General features: G+C 31.8%; 1 protein-coding gene across 3 annotated transcripts in view; it reads right to left on the bottom strand.

The window, feature by feature from the left end:
- The window catches only part of LOC118193137 (uncharacterized), an 85640-nt gene that overhangs the window by 10437 nt on the left and 59437 nt on the right, over positions 1-15766 (bottom strand). For all 3 annotated transcript variants that reach the window (XM_035364185.2, XM_035364184.2, XM_035364186.2), the window contains 4 exons: positions 8711-9047; positions 5546-5622; positions 4308-4489; positions 1550-1661 (listed from right to left, as the gene is read on the bottom strand). In XM_035364185.2, the coding sequence (XP_035220076.1) occupies positions 1550-1661; positions 4308-4489; positions 5546-5622; positions 8711-9047 (708 nt within the window). The remainder of the gene's footprint in view (positions 1-1549; positions 1662-4307; positions 4490-5545; positions 5623-8710; positions 9048-15766) is intronic.

Here is a 15766-nt window from a genome sequence, read left to right as displayed (position 1 = left end):
AAAGCCATATGTGCTGTTGAGAGCTAGTTAATTATTACACACATAAAAATAAAAATTGTTAATATTAAATTACTAAAAAATTAAATGTTGAATTATTTGAGAATTCTTAACAGTCAGAAGAAAATAAAAATATTAAATAATGAATAATATACAAGGGGTGATCAAATGAAAAGGCACGAAACGACGTAAAAATGTAAGTTAAATATTTGCATATTCTGCCATGGAAGAATGTAGCGAGACATCTTGGGATACGATTGGAATCTCTGACTGGAATTGGAGCATGCGCGGGCACCCACATGCGCAGGAGAGAGCAGAGCTCTTATCAAAAGCGGCGTCCAAATGATGCGGCAGTCCATGTAAGGACAGGATGGCATTCGCGTTGCAAAATTCGACAACTAAGGAGCAGCGAGATGTTATTCGATTTCTGACAGGGCAAGGTGAGAAATCAGCAGCTATTCATCGCTGGATGGTGACAGTTTATGGGGAAAAATGTGTCTCTGACAAGTTTTTCAGAAAATGGAGTGCTCGTTTTCGTTCAGGCCGTGAGAGTGTGGGTGATGATCCGAGACCAGGCCAGGGAAACACTATCATCACAAGCGATCTCGACAAGGTGGACGACCTAGTAAGAAGTGATCGGCGTGCCACATTGTGAATGTGACAAATGTGAATGGTGAAGGTGGATGTCAGCTATGGAACCGTGTGGACAATTAATTGTTCACAACAAGTTGCGATATCGGAAGGTGTGTGCCGCTTGGGTTCCGAAGCAGTTCACAGACCAGCAAAAGGAACTGCGCATGGGGATAGCACTGCAACATTTGTTTCGGTAATCAGGAAGACCCTGCTTTCATGGAGCGGATCGTCACAGGTGATAAAACCTGGTGCCCTCACTACGAGCCAGAGACAAAGCGGGACAGCATGCAGTGGAAGCATGCGTCATCACTTCCCTCTAAAAAGTTCAAAGCCGCGCCGTCAGCAGATAAGTTGTTGCTCACTGTCTTTTTTGACGTTCAAGGTCCGCTACTTGTGAAATTTATGGAGCACAGAAAAACCATTAACTCTGATGTGTACTGTGAGACACTTCGACGGCTACGCAGGTCCATCAAGAACAAAAGACCGGGGCTGCTCATGGAAGGTGTGGTTGTGCTCCATGATAACGCGCATCCACACGTCTCCAGAGTCACACACATGGAGGCCAAGTTCAAGTGGGAGACTTTGGACCATCCGCCCTACAGTCCGGGCATGTCGCCCTGCGATTTCCATGTGTTTGGGCCACTGAAGAAACACCTGAAAGGGAAGCGCTTCAACTCGGACGATATACTCAAGGACGCTGTGAAGGACTGGGTCTCGTCACAGCCACAGGAATTCTGGGAACAAGGAATCCTGCAGCTTGTTCATCAGTGGGATCGTTGTGCTCAGGCCTATGGTGTATATTTTGTATAAAGTCTACATTTGTACCCACCGTGTCGTTTCGTACCTTTTCATTTGATCACCCCTTGTATAATGTTTTCACATTTAAAAATGCTACTTGAAGGAATAAACTGAAACTAACAGATTTTATTTCTCTCTCTTGCAGATGACTTTCGCAGGAATATTCATCATTGCGAAAAGGGCATTTGATAACTGCTGTTTCTGAATACTGAATAGCACTTGCAAGACATTCCCTGAAACAATATTGAAATTTCGTTTTAAAATTATCCATGTTATTGCACAAAAATTTTAATAATTAAACAATTTTTAACATTTTTTAAATGCAATCCATAGACAAAATAATTCATCTGAAACTACTAAATGACATACTATTAAAAGTAACTGGAAAATAGCAGTCAACTTACATCCTTCTTCATAGAAACTAAACTAGCTTATTCAGAATTAATGGGTTTTACATGAAACAATGAGAAGGTCTTATGACTATATTCAGACATCATGCTTACCCATTACTGGCACTGAATCACACTGTTCGGTGACAATTTTTGTTTGCTCTAAAGTCACAGACATATATGTACTAATAATGACTTTTCAAGCCACTCAATTGTTTAATTTTTTGGGAAAAAGTTTCTAATATTTCAAAATATTCCAGTTGCTTGAGCTTTCCTGTTAGTTCAATGTCAGATGGTTGGGCTACAGTAAATGTGGATTATTGGTACATAAATAATTAATTAAAATGTACTCATTCTCAAGCACTATTTAATAAAAAAGCTAATGCTCTTATATGTTTTTAAATGAAGTATAAGGAAAATTATGCCAATACAATCTGCTGGAAAATTGTAGCAGAGAGAAAGGACTAAATGGCAGGAAAATATTTCAAGAAAAGAAATAGAACTTTTGTAAAAATACCATGAAGAATTTTATATAAAAAGAATTTGTGCATCTATCAGTGAAATTACTTTCAAAATAATGTTCATGTTGCTAAAATAGAGATTAAAAAATATTTTTAAAAAATATTTCTATTTTACTTCTTACAAAAAAAACCTTCAACATTATGGCTTTTCCCTAAAATGAATACCTTCAACAGCTATCACTTTCTATTGCAATTGGATTAGCAACAGTACTAGCAATTAACAGAAGGTAACTAAAACTGAAATCCTAGATTTATTATAAGAAAATTCTCCATTCTTTAGATCCTTCCTATTTTCCCACTGTTTGGTCTACTTTCATTATCAAATGATTTTGTTACAGTCTACTTTCATTACCAAATGATTTTGTTACAGTCTACTTTCATTACCAAATTATTTTGCACTGTGCTTTGCTTCAATCACCATAAATATAACAAAACTGTAGAGACATTTACTGAGGAAAATAAAGAACAAACATGATATTGAAAAAGGGGAGAACAAACTTACATTCCTCCCTTTCCCAAGTTCTTTTATCAAAAAATACCTCTGTCTGATATAATAGGTTTTTAGTATTTTATTCATAGATGTCATAATATATTTGTAATACATAGGGGTATTATTTAGCATTATTTTAGTAATTAGTTAATACCTCTAACTTTGAAATGAAATTTAGAATTTTCTAAAAAAAAAATTCCTTCTGCTGTAAGCCTTAAGTAAAATTGTATAAGTGTAGGCATAGTGATCATAGACTTATGATCGAATTTTTCCTAAGATAAAAAAGTAAATAATGTTGCTATTTAAGTCAGAATGTATGGAAAGTGGAAGGAAATTTAACTCTTGTTGAATCTCAATACCTTTTCTACGTCAGAAAATATAGTTGGTATTCATGATTAGTTCAAATGAATTAATCACGAATGATGATAATCATCCATGATTGGCACCATGATCACATGAGTGGCATCAATGACTTAATCATGAACTAAATTAATCATTCACTATTAGCTCTAATTGTGAATCAACATAAGATTTGACCAATTCCACTGAATTAGAATAAGATTACTTTTCACAGCCCACATTACAATATTTTAGCAAATGCTTAAATTTTTCAAATTACAATGCGAATTTTGAAATAAAAAATGTTGAACTTGCTCCTGTTCTTAGAGATTGTTCCATCAATATTTTTGATAAGAGTACTAGTATAAATTAATTATCATCATGTCAGTACTTACCCCCCCCCCCCCCCCGCAGAGTAACATGAAATTGATAAACAGATTTCAGAATGGTTAGAGAAACAAATCACCTCTCTGTCACTTTCTTCATGCCTTTATCCATTTTTTGCAGCAATTCCACTTTTTGTTTAATGGACATCGAAACATGCTTTCGCTTTGTAGATCCTTTGGCAGCTCCTGAATTGGAAACTCTTTTTGACATAATTGAAAGTTGAAGCTTACTTTTTATAAAATTGCTCTAACAGACTGCAAAAAATAATAAGCCAGATCCAATTCGAACATTAAGGAACAACGCAATCTGCAACATTAACTGAAATAGATAATTAGATAATTTTAGCTTAGCTTATACTGTCCGTTATACATTAAACGTGCATGCGTAAACGTATTATGCGCATGAGCAAAGGTATTATGCGCTACACATGCGCAGAAAGTTTGTAGCTTTGAGGTCCGGATTATAGATGTCCGAATTAAAGACTTTTGACTGTATTCTTTAAAAAAATCGCGTAATACATTTAATGAATTTTTATTTTTCATAACAACACTAAACAAACGTTTTGCTCTAAAACAAATGCAATTTGCAAAATAACGATTAGAATAAATGGTACTTTCTGATTATCTGCACTTTCTACCTATTACCATCACCAAAAATCACACACTCATTGGTGAATTTGGAGAGATAATATGAAAAATATGATAAAGCTTAAAAATCAAGAACTCTTAATAAAAAATATATTTCATTCATTACCGGCAAAAACTATGTAAACATTCCTGCAGTACTGCTCCTTCTTCACATCCAATATCTAGAAAGCAGATAGGGCATTCAAATGGTTCGACATTTGCCACAAGATCAACATCATCCAATGCCAAAAGAGTACGGTAATCTGTTTTCTTTTCATATTCAGCCTCCCAAGCTTTATGAAATTCACTCTTTATGGAAAAGAATTAAAACATTAAACATAAATTCTGTCAAAGAGCATGGAAACCAAAAAATTCAATAAATAAATACATAAAGAGTAGTGAATAATCATTTAATTTAATGATCCAGGATGAAGCTTCCATGTTTATGTAAGCAGACACTGCTAATACACTTTAAATACAATTCTACAATGAGATGGCATATAACATAAAACTTTATGCAATATATTCTTATGTTTCTTTTATTAGAATATTATCATATATAATGAACAGTAAATACACATTTCTAAAAGATATTTTTTTACATTAAAAATCCATTTATTTAGAGGTAGTGGTTTCAAATTACCACTAGTAGAATATTTAACCCTCTCGTTGTGCATCCCCGGATTTCAACGGGCAAGTAGTGCAAAACTGATATGCAAAATATTACATTATGCAAATATTTTCATTAGTATATATGTTTTACCTTTGTATTTTATAAAATAAATCATAATTTAACCAATATTAATTTTCAAAATTTTCCTTTTATATCATTATTCTTCAATTTCAGTATTCTGACAACCTTTTTCTATGATGTAATTCTATATTGGAAAAAAAAACTCTTTTACAAAAAATTTTTGTATATTTTAACTCTAAAATATATGTAGATTTGAAATATGTAATATAAAAATATGCAATTTTCGAACTTATTTTGATAAAAAAAAAGTACACATTGAGAGGGTTAATTTCAAATTTTTGTATTTAACGATATTTTATTTTATGCAACTCCTAATTTGCCTTTGTTTCCATCCAAAACTCTACCTTTGAAATAGAATGATCATTCCTGAAGGCTTTCCAGACTGCTTTGGGTGAAAGAATAAGTCATTTTTACACATGTCTACCACACTAAGCATAATGCCAATACTTATAAGTCTTGATAATTGTTACATTATATGTCTATCATTTGGTTTTTCCTATGGCCCAGAAAGCAACAAGAAATTTATAGTAAAACTAAAGGTTAAGGTTTCAATACTTCAATTTATTTAGACATAGTAAATAACGCTCATATTATAAATTAAAATATCTCACTTTAGGTTTCTTCTTAGTTACATCATTTTTTCTCAGCTGATTAACTTTTGCATAAGTTTTGTTTTGAGCTGGAACATCTGTAACATATAATGAAAAGGCATATTTTAAGCATGTACTGAAAGTCTGTAATATGCAGAATATTACAGAATCCTGATGTTTTTAAACAAAAAGTGAAGAAAATGCATTTTTATATTTACTTTTAATTTCACGTGAGATTACATAAACAAAAGCAGAGTGTTAATTAATATTCTAAATAAATTACTACCCGCACTAAAGGTACTGCTTTCATGTTTTTTTTTTCCTAACTTTATTAAGAACTTTTTTGGCTGAAAAATTTTCTTTACAACCAGATATCAAAATCATTGGATATTCAAATGAAAATTCCAAAGTCCATTTCATTTATCTGCTACAAGCAGATTAAAATTTGTGAATGAATTTCAATTCTTGTTCATGAAAAAAAGAATCTCTAAAAGAGTGTTACCCCATTACTGTTTATCTAACAAAAAGAAAAGTACAAGTATTTTACAAATAGTAAATAGTTTTCAATATTTAAATTCGAATCTAGAACCTTGATCCATTTGCCACCCAAACATAAATAAAATTAGAATAATAATATACAGTATTAGCACTCCATCGGGCGTGTTGATCTGACAGATACAGATGTGCCAAAATCTCTACTTTTGTCGCCTTAAACTCCTTCTCAGAACCTTGAGCTTATCAGTATCTGTCCATCTGGTCACCCCCTCCTTTGGAATGCAGTAAAAACCAATTTAGTGTAGGAATATTTCCTGTTTTTAAGCTTATTTGAAAATTTGTATCTGTCAGATACACGCACCCGATAACATTTGTCTCCTGAAGCTTTATGGAAGTATCAAGATTTTTAATAGATTTTTGATTTATTTTTCCCATGATGAGTGCCAAACACTTTTTAGATTTGAATAATCAAAAAGACCTTGAACTAGTCCATAATATTCTGTTTAGTGATGGAAATGAGGAATTAAATGCTGAAGAATTTGATGAAAGTGATGATGAAGAAGAGGATATTTTAGAAACATTTGAAGTGGATTCTGAAAGTATTGAAAGTGATTATAATGACAGAACTTGATGATGATGCTAGCAATGGCGATTTTTATGTAGGAAAAGACAAAACCACTAAATGGGCAAAATCTCCCGGAAGAAAAAATGTCAAAGTTAGATTGCAGAATATTACCACAAAATTACCTGAAGTAATCGGAAATGCGAAAGGTATAAAAATTATATACGACTCATGGAACTGATTTTTTTTTTTTTTTTTTTTTTTTTCCCTGATGAAATATTGGAAATAATTGTGAAATACACTAACAAATACATTTCTACAATTTCTGATCTATTTAGTAGAGAAACAGATGCAAAACTAACAGATATAATTGAAATAAAAGCATTTATAGGTTTACTTTTATTAGCTGGCGTTTTGCTAAGTAATTGACAAATTTTGGAAGAACTGTGGTTTGCTGATGGAATGGATATTGAGATGTTTAGAATGGTAATGAGTCTGAAGAGAATTAAATTTCTTCTAAGATGCTGTAGATTTGATGATAAAGAGGCAAGGAATGAGAGAAGGAAAACAGATAAATTAGCACCTATTAGAGAAATTTGTGGGAAAATGTAAGCGTAATTATTGCGTGGGACAAAATGTTACGATAGACGAGAAATTGGAAGGTTTTAGAAGAAGATGCTCTTTTCGCCAGTACATTCCATCAAAACCAAATAAATATGGCATTAAAATTTTTGCAGCAGTTGATGCTAAAATGCTTTATACATTGAATTTAGAAATATATGCCAGAAAACAGCCCAAAAGTCCATTTAGTGTCAGCAATTCCCCACTAGATGTTGTTCTGCGATTATCGGAACCAATTTTCAACAGCGGTCGCAATATCACCACATATAATTGGTTTACCTCTATTGATGTTGTAAAAGCCCTAAAAGATAAAAAAACTATCTTATGTTGGAACAATAAGAAAGAATAAAAAAGAAATACCACCCTGTTTTATGAAATATACAGGAAAAGAAGTACATTCAAGCTTATTTGGTTTTTCAAAAAACTGCACTTTAGTTTCATGCGTACCGAAAAAAGGCAAAAATGTTTCACTTGTAATCAAGTATGCACTTTGATGATGCTATAGATGCAGACACTGGAGATGAAAAAAAAAAAATTTTTTTTTTTTTTTTTTTAATTTTATAAAATGATACAAAATGCGGTGTTGATGCTCTGGATAAGATGTGTGGAACTTATAATTGCGCTTGCAGTATAAGGAGATTGCGATGATAGTATTTTATTCGATGCTAAATATTTCAGCTATAAATGGTCTAGTTGTATTTTTGGGAAATCGGAATACTGTTCAGAACAGGAGAGAGTATTCTAAAATACTGGTGAAGGAATTAGTCAATTAAGAAGTTGTTAGGTGCATGACTAAACCCAATTTATCAAAGGATTTTCAAATCAAACTTCAAACCTACAGTCCAACTGCTGAAGAAGGAAAAAAAGCAAAGGTTCCCAGTAATCAAAATAAACGCAAAAGGTACTCTACATGTCAAACAAATAAAAAAAGTATATTGACCCAATATTCCTGCATAAGATGTGCTGAATATTTTTGTTTGGAACATGCAGTAATGATGTGCCAGAAATGTTCAAATGAAAACCAAACAAAATTTAGAATCAAATTAAAGTATAACTGATTTATTTTGTCATTTTATATTATGTATTTTTATGTGATATTAATTAGTGAACAACTGCCATATTAACTTTTTTTCAACTGTATTAACATGTTTCATTGTGTGTGTTTTTAAACGGCATTTTAACCTATGTAATAGCGATTGTAAATAATAAATAAAAATATTAAAAAATAAAAAATATATATATAAAACAAAAAGAAAGTGTAAAAGCCTGGACCTAAAAAGAATAAAAATAGAAGATTTAAAGTAAAACAGATCACCAGAAAACTCGTAAAATAGAGATGTATCTAACAAATACAGCGCGCCCAAGCCGCAAGTTTTGAGACGCGCCCGACAGAGTGTTAAATATGTGCTATTATGAAAAAAAAAAAAAAAAAAATAGAACTAAAAATATGAATATTTTTGCTTCTAATAATGGCAAAATATTAAACAAAATGTGTAAAATCAAATTACCGGCCCTTTTTGAAATATCTCCTGAAACCTGTTTATGCTTATCATTTAAATTTCCATAAGAAGGCATTTTAGTTTTACTCTTTCGACGTCTCCGTGGAGTATTTACTTCTTCCTCACTCGAATCACTGGTATTTGCTTTCTGATGACATCTTAAACGAGATGATGGCCTGGATGGTAAAGAATGGCTCTTTGAATCCTTTGCCATGACATATAATAAAATAGGAGATCCAGGTTCGGTAACACCATAGCTTGCTAAAGATGCATCTTCATTGATTGCAAATGCTTCACCCAAAATCCAACATTGTTGATGGCGTGGAAATTTGTATTCTTTTTCAATCTAAAGCGATAATATACAATTACAAATTAATAGGAATTTTTTTTTTTAAAAAAGGAACATATTTTACCTATCTATCAAAAATCAACATAATTTTGCTTTATAATTTTATCCATTACATTCAAATGAAAATTCATCAATATCAATCAGAACGAAAACAAATTTTCCATATATCACCACAACATACTGAAAATTTTATAAAACAACTTAAAGACTGCTAAACTTCTAAAACTGCAAATTTGTAATTAACACTCCAATAAATTAAAAATGTTTTCACATCCCTGCAAATAATTTTTATGAATATCAGGAGGAAAAACATATTACCAAAATATAATATAACATTAATATATATATGTGTTACAAAATAATGTATGAAACACCAGCATTCTATAAAATACTTCAGCATTTTATAGAATGCCTGGGTTTTTTATGCAAGTATGAAACATAAGAATTGTTATATACTTTACCTAGGCATTCTAGCGAATGACAAATGCTCTTTAGGAAAAATATGAGAAAAGGGTATTGATAAGGCTATTATTTACAAAACACATAAAAAATTAGACTATCTTAGTACCCCATAATAAATTTATATTCTATATATGGATGAGACTGGAAATCAATAAGATTTACCTGAGAACAGGAATTATATTCAGAAAAGTCATAAGTTTCACAACAGAGCCCTTTTTAATACTTTTTTGTTTTTCCCCTTGACACTTTCTTTAACAGGGTAATTGAGTTTGCTTTCCCCAAACATCACATCATGGCGATTCAGCAACCAATTGTCCCATGGTTCTTCTTAGTAGTTATTTTGGCCTTTTTTCACATCATTTATTAACTTCTGGTAAGTAGTTAGTTAAGTAGTAGCAGATATTTAGTTATTTCATGCATTACCTGCCAGTTTTTAGCATTCTACAAAATGCCTAGGTATTCTATAAAATGCTAGATTTTATACTTTGCTGGTAACATATATATATGTATATATATTATTTTTATCATTCTTTAATTTTTTATGCCACTTCTTACATTTTTTTTTTTTTCATTTTCATACTAAAAATCTTATTTACATCTAGGCTTAAAATAACTTTTCACTTTTAATATACAGACACTGTGGGGGGGGGGAAGATAGCCTCACACCATGGTTTGGAGCTACCTTCCCCCTTCCCACATTTCTTCAGCACCTCGAGTTCTCCTCCTCACGCATGCTTGATAAGAATCTCATCTCTGCGTGACTGCAAAAAAGAGAACTTTTGCCTTCTGTTCTTTACGAGTCCATGTACACACTGTATTCATCGCTGAGATTTACGTTATCCTAACGCTATGTATATATTTTTATTTATTAAAAGAGTTTATTTTTCTAAATGGGTGTCTAGTAGTTAATTAGATCCCAAACCATCATTTATTGGCCCTATACAGTTTTCCTCAGATAGGATAATCTTTTAAAAAAATCCTTTCTTTTTGAACTAAAAGTTTAATTAATATATATTAGTTTCTGGTGTATGTATGAGCTTGTAAATATACATATATACATAAACACATATATACCAAAAGAGACAAATTATCACACAAACTGTTCAATACCGCATCATTCCACCTTTGCATGGTTAAAGCATCAATAGGCTTGGGAAGAAATTTGATGGGGTGCTGAAAGTGAGATGGTGATAAAATCACCTGCAATCCTAGTTTCCACCATAAATTCATCATGCAGCACAGTGATGAGCCCAGACAATGAAGAAGCTATTACAGCTCGTCCTACAGATGCTTGAAAGCATTTATAGCTAACTGCATGACAGGTAAATACTCCAAACTTACTGCTATGCATGTAGAAGCCAGTAGTTCAATGTAGCTCAAGCTCATCAAGGTTCCATTTAGTGTGATAAGAAAACTCAGTGTGGATTATGTTAACATGCCATAGACAGTTACATTGCCACCAATGGACTGTACAGCATGTATTGTCTAACACAATACATGCAGTTCTTCATATGGTTTACACACATAAACTCTGCCCCCTTCCAACCTGCAGTAGCTGGAATCTCCTTTCACTGGATCAGATGACATGTTTCCAAGCCTCTATAGCCTAGTAGTATGGTTATTTTTTTTATATTGCATCTTTGAATGGTAATTCTCAATGGCTTTTGCTGAAATTTTTTAAGCATATATTTTCCAGTAAATTATGTTTTACACAACATGTTTTAAAATGCCATTGGTAGGTCATAGCAATGATTAATTTTCAAGTGACACAGTTTAGATTCAAGGAAGGGGACTTTCATGACGTGATCAATGCTAAGGTGAATTTTAACCTAATCGGCATCCTCTTTTGACTCTCTTCCATATAACATCGAGTAAGAAAAGACAGTAGGAAGGGGATGTCACAAGGCTTATGTATGTTATGCTGCAAGACAGAGGAAGTATTAAATTATTAAACTTATGCAAATTATATTATTTATTTGTTTTTGGTTTAAATGTCTTGTCCTGTACAAGGTGCTTATGATTTATGGAAATGCCTATATTAAATCTATGTTAATTATGCAATGAACCCAAAATACGACAGAAACGTCACAGTGATGTCAGAAAAGAGGAATATATTTATAATGACTTACATACATTTGAATTGGATTACGAATGTTCCAGTAAAGCGTATGTAATTCCTCAAAAAAGCAAATGTTTTGTTAAATTTATTTTGTTGGAAATTGAAGTTTAATCATAACAGAAATAGCTGAAGCAGAATTTAGAAAAATTAACAAAGACCATAAAGTTATTCTTTCAGCCATAATTAAAGTAAGAGGTTGTACTGAATCTTTAATTGCTTCTTACAATACTGAAGAAAGTAAGAAGTTGTATTGAATCTTTAATTGCTTCTTACAATACTGAAGATATAAATGAGCAATTAGAAATTTTAAATGTAAAAGCAGTTTTTTGAAAGTGTTCTATGAAAAAATTAGAGATTTAAGTAATATAAATGATAGTGAAACTGAAATCAAAAGTGTCCTGGAATATGAAGAACTGACTGTAAAACAGGGTTTCAGAGCCACAAAATTATTAAAATAAAAAGGAAATTTTGATAATTCACTAGTTTCTAATGGTCCTTCTAATTATAGTAGTAATGTATCTATTATTTCTGGATTTAACAACATTAAATTGCCAAATATTATAACTGGTAAATTTTATGGAGATGCTGAAGTGTGACAAACATTTTATACTTTTGGTATGGTAAAAAAATCAAAATGAAAAGTTATCTTAAGTTGATAAATTCAATTATTTGCTTTATTAGGTGCCCTTTAAAAACTGTTGAGAAATTTTCATTACTCCAGAGATTTATGATGAAGCACTTAAAATTAAGAAAAGATCTGGTCAGAATAATCTCCTTATTAATTCTTAAATGCATAAACTGTTAAATTCATGATCTATCCCAAGCTCGAATGATATTCATGCTTTGAGAGAAATACATGATACCTGTAATGTACAAATAAGATCACTACATTCATTAGGAAGCAAAACTGAATCATATAAATGTTTACTTTATTACTCCAGAGATTAATGAAACTTTATTACTTTGTTAATGAAATGCATTCATATGGATTTAGCACTTGATTTTACACATCAGAAAGCAAAAGATGAAAATTTTAATGTCAATAACCTCAAATTTCTAAAACAGGAAACTAAGAGTAGGAAACACACTTCGTTAAATTTATCTTGTACTAACAGTTATATTATCAATTCCACTCCTTTCCACACATAAAAACTGCGAGTCTTATATTGATGACATGACTTAATGACATGATTATATTTCCCAGTGACTAAAATATGACTAAAAGTTAAAACATTATGAACATTTTGACTATTTCATCTGAACAAGTTTTTTTAGAGCTAAAATGTTATTTGAAATTCTTCTAATGTTATGTAATATGATTAATATTTAGCCATGGTTTGGTAAAGTATGATAAGTTTGTACAATGTACCTATGATTTATAGAAATGCCCACATCGCATCTATGTTAATTATGCAATGATCCCCAAACACAATGGAAGCATCACAGGGACATAGCCAAATTAAAATGAGGAATTAAAAGGGCTATCCCTAAATTAAAGTTAGTAATCTTTCTTCATATTTTATATATTATATATATAAAAAAACTTGGTACTTATGGAAGTTTACAGTCCCATTGGCATCTTGGTGAAAATGTTAAGTTTGAAGATGCCATATTTCAGTGATTGATTTTAATATGTTATCAAATGCATTTTGTCATCCCAATCTCTTTCTCCATAAATTCTACTAGGTATGATTGAAGATGATAGCAAGTAATGCCTATTTGTTTTTTATTTCACCACTTAGCAGAACACTAGAGTCTCTCGATATTTTGTGCATATATGCCTTTAGTGGTATTTATGGTTTACAGTCATATGACAATAAACTGCTTTTTCAAGATCCTCAGTTTTATATGCATGTCACCAATCTAAATAAATTATGGATCCTTCCTCTACCTATTTGACTGTCTTTGCGATCAGAGCCACAAAATTATTAAAATAAAAAGGAAATTTTGATAATTCACTAGTTTCTAATGGTCCTCCTAATGATAGTAAAAATGTATCTATTATTTCTGCATTTACAACATTAAATTGCCAAATATTATAACTGATAAATTTTATGGAGATGCTGAAGTGTGGACACACATTTTATACTTTTGGTATGGTAAAAAAATCAAAATGAAAAGTTATCTTAAGTTGATAAGTTCAATTATTTGCTTTATTAGGTGCCCTTTAAAAACTGTTGAGAAATTTTCATTACTCCAGAGATTTATGATGAAGCACATAAAATTAAGAAAAGATCTGGTCAGAAAAATCTCCTTATCAATTCTTAAATGCATAAACTGTTAAATTCACGATCTATCCAATGCTTGCTTCTCTATTCACTACCTGAACTACAAAACATTCGCCAGTTTCATAGCACATCTCGCTGAATACCCACTGCTAGGGTAGAATTCTGCCATTGTTCTTCTGTTGAACAAACAGGCTTTCACCGAGTTCAACTATTTTCTCAAAACCTTTTATTATTTTTTTAGCCGTTGGAGGAGATCTGAACAACATGCTTCTCTCATGATATTGTCCCAATCAATCGTTGTTCTATCACTGATATTTAGTTGCTTTTCACAACACTTAAATGAAGGGAGCTCTTCAGTTCAACAGTAAATAAATTTCAGCACTGTTGCAAATGGAATTCTTGACCTACTAAACCAATTATCAGATCGAATGTCTGTTTTAAGTTTGTAATTCTTCACACTGCACTGCCATTTGCATTGATGCACAGTTTCATTTTGTGACTATTTTCACAGGTTCGATTATGAGGCAAAATGGCTCTTTCTTGAAAGAAAACTATAGAATCCTCTTCACTTCTTGAAAAATTGAAAACAGTAAACATTTTTGGAACAGAAAATATTAATTACAGTCAAAAGTCGTTAATCTGGACTCGTCAGGACTTCGGCGATTCCGGATTATCGATCATCAGTTTAAATCTCGTAAGATGGCATGCAGAAATTCTAAAATTAAAAATTTGAAACTGTAATTTATGAAATAAAGAACAATTATGATCTAAAGGATATCAAAATTTGCAAAAAGAAAAAGCTTAATATTTATTTGTTTACTTTATTAAACATTTCTTTCAATGTAAGTTGTTTAAGTTTTGCTTCGTTTCATGTGATAATACTTTCTCTTTAATTCTATTAAACAAACATAATTTCTTGTTCAGTTACAAAGTTCCGCTGTTCAAGTCCTATAATTGCTGTGTCGAGAACACCGACTAATTTGTCATCGAAATTTTTTCGTTTTCCATAACCTCTGTCACTTTTCTTCGCTATCGGAAGTGAATTATAATGACGAGGAACTTGTTTTAAATCATATCAAAGACGGAGCATATCGAGATGAAATACTACATCTGGTAAGGAAATAATTAAATATAAGCCAAATAAAATAAAAACATCTGTGCTGAAGATAAGGATAGTGCTGACAGATCAACTTCCAATTCATTACGCGCACGCCGCGGCATTCCCCCCGCCGAGCAGCGTGAAATTGATAAAGAGATTTCGGATTTCAAAGCATACTTTCGCTTTAGATCCTTTACATATTAACAAATATATATCGGAAATTCTATTTGATATAATCGAAAGTTTAAGCTTACTTTTATAAAATTGCTCTTACAGTCTGCAAAAAATAATAAGCTGGATCCAATTCGAAAATTAAGGAACAACGCAATCATCAACATTAACTGAAATAGATAATTAGATAATTTTAGCTTATACATCCATTATACATAAAACGCACGCGAAAACGTATTCTGCACTTGCGCACACTCATATGCGCAGTCGTAAAAGGTCTTACTCGCACGCGTAAACGCCTATGCGCATGTGTCAACGTGGCGCATGCGTAGAAAGTTTTTAGTTTTAAGGTCCGGATTATAGATCATTGCGGATTATGGGTGTCCGAATTAATGACTTTTGACTGTAATATAATATGATGAGCAATTCAAAATTCACATTCATTAACACCTGGCTAAATGAAACCGCAGCAATTCAGAATTCATGATACACAACATGACTCAAAGAAACTTCAGCAATTCAGAATTCACAATAAATAACATATGGCTCAATGAAACTGCAATAGTCTGGAATTAATGATTTGGCCACGGTTTTCAACTATCATTGGCGATTTATCGCTGGACCATAAACTTCCATA

The sequence above is a fragment of the Stegodyphus dumicola genome, chromosome 2, assembly GCF_044657685.1.
Source record: "Stegodyphus dumicola isolate Sdum_Otavi_A_Nest chromosome 2, ASM4465768v1".
NCBI lineage: Eukaryota > Metazoa > Arthropoda > Arachnida > Araneae > Eresidae > Stegodyphus > Stegodyphus dumicola.
The sequence above is the reverse complement of the archived record's forward strand: the minus strand, read 5'-3'. Positions and strand labels throughout refer to the sequence as shown.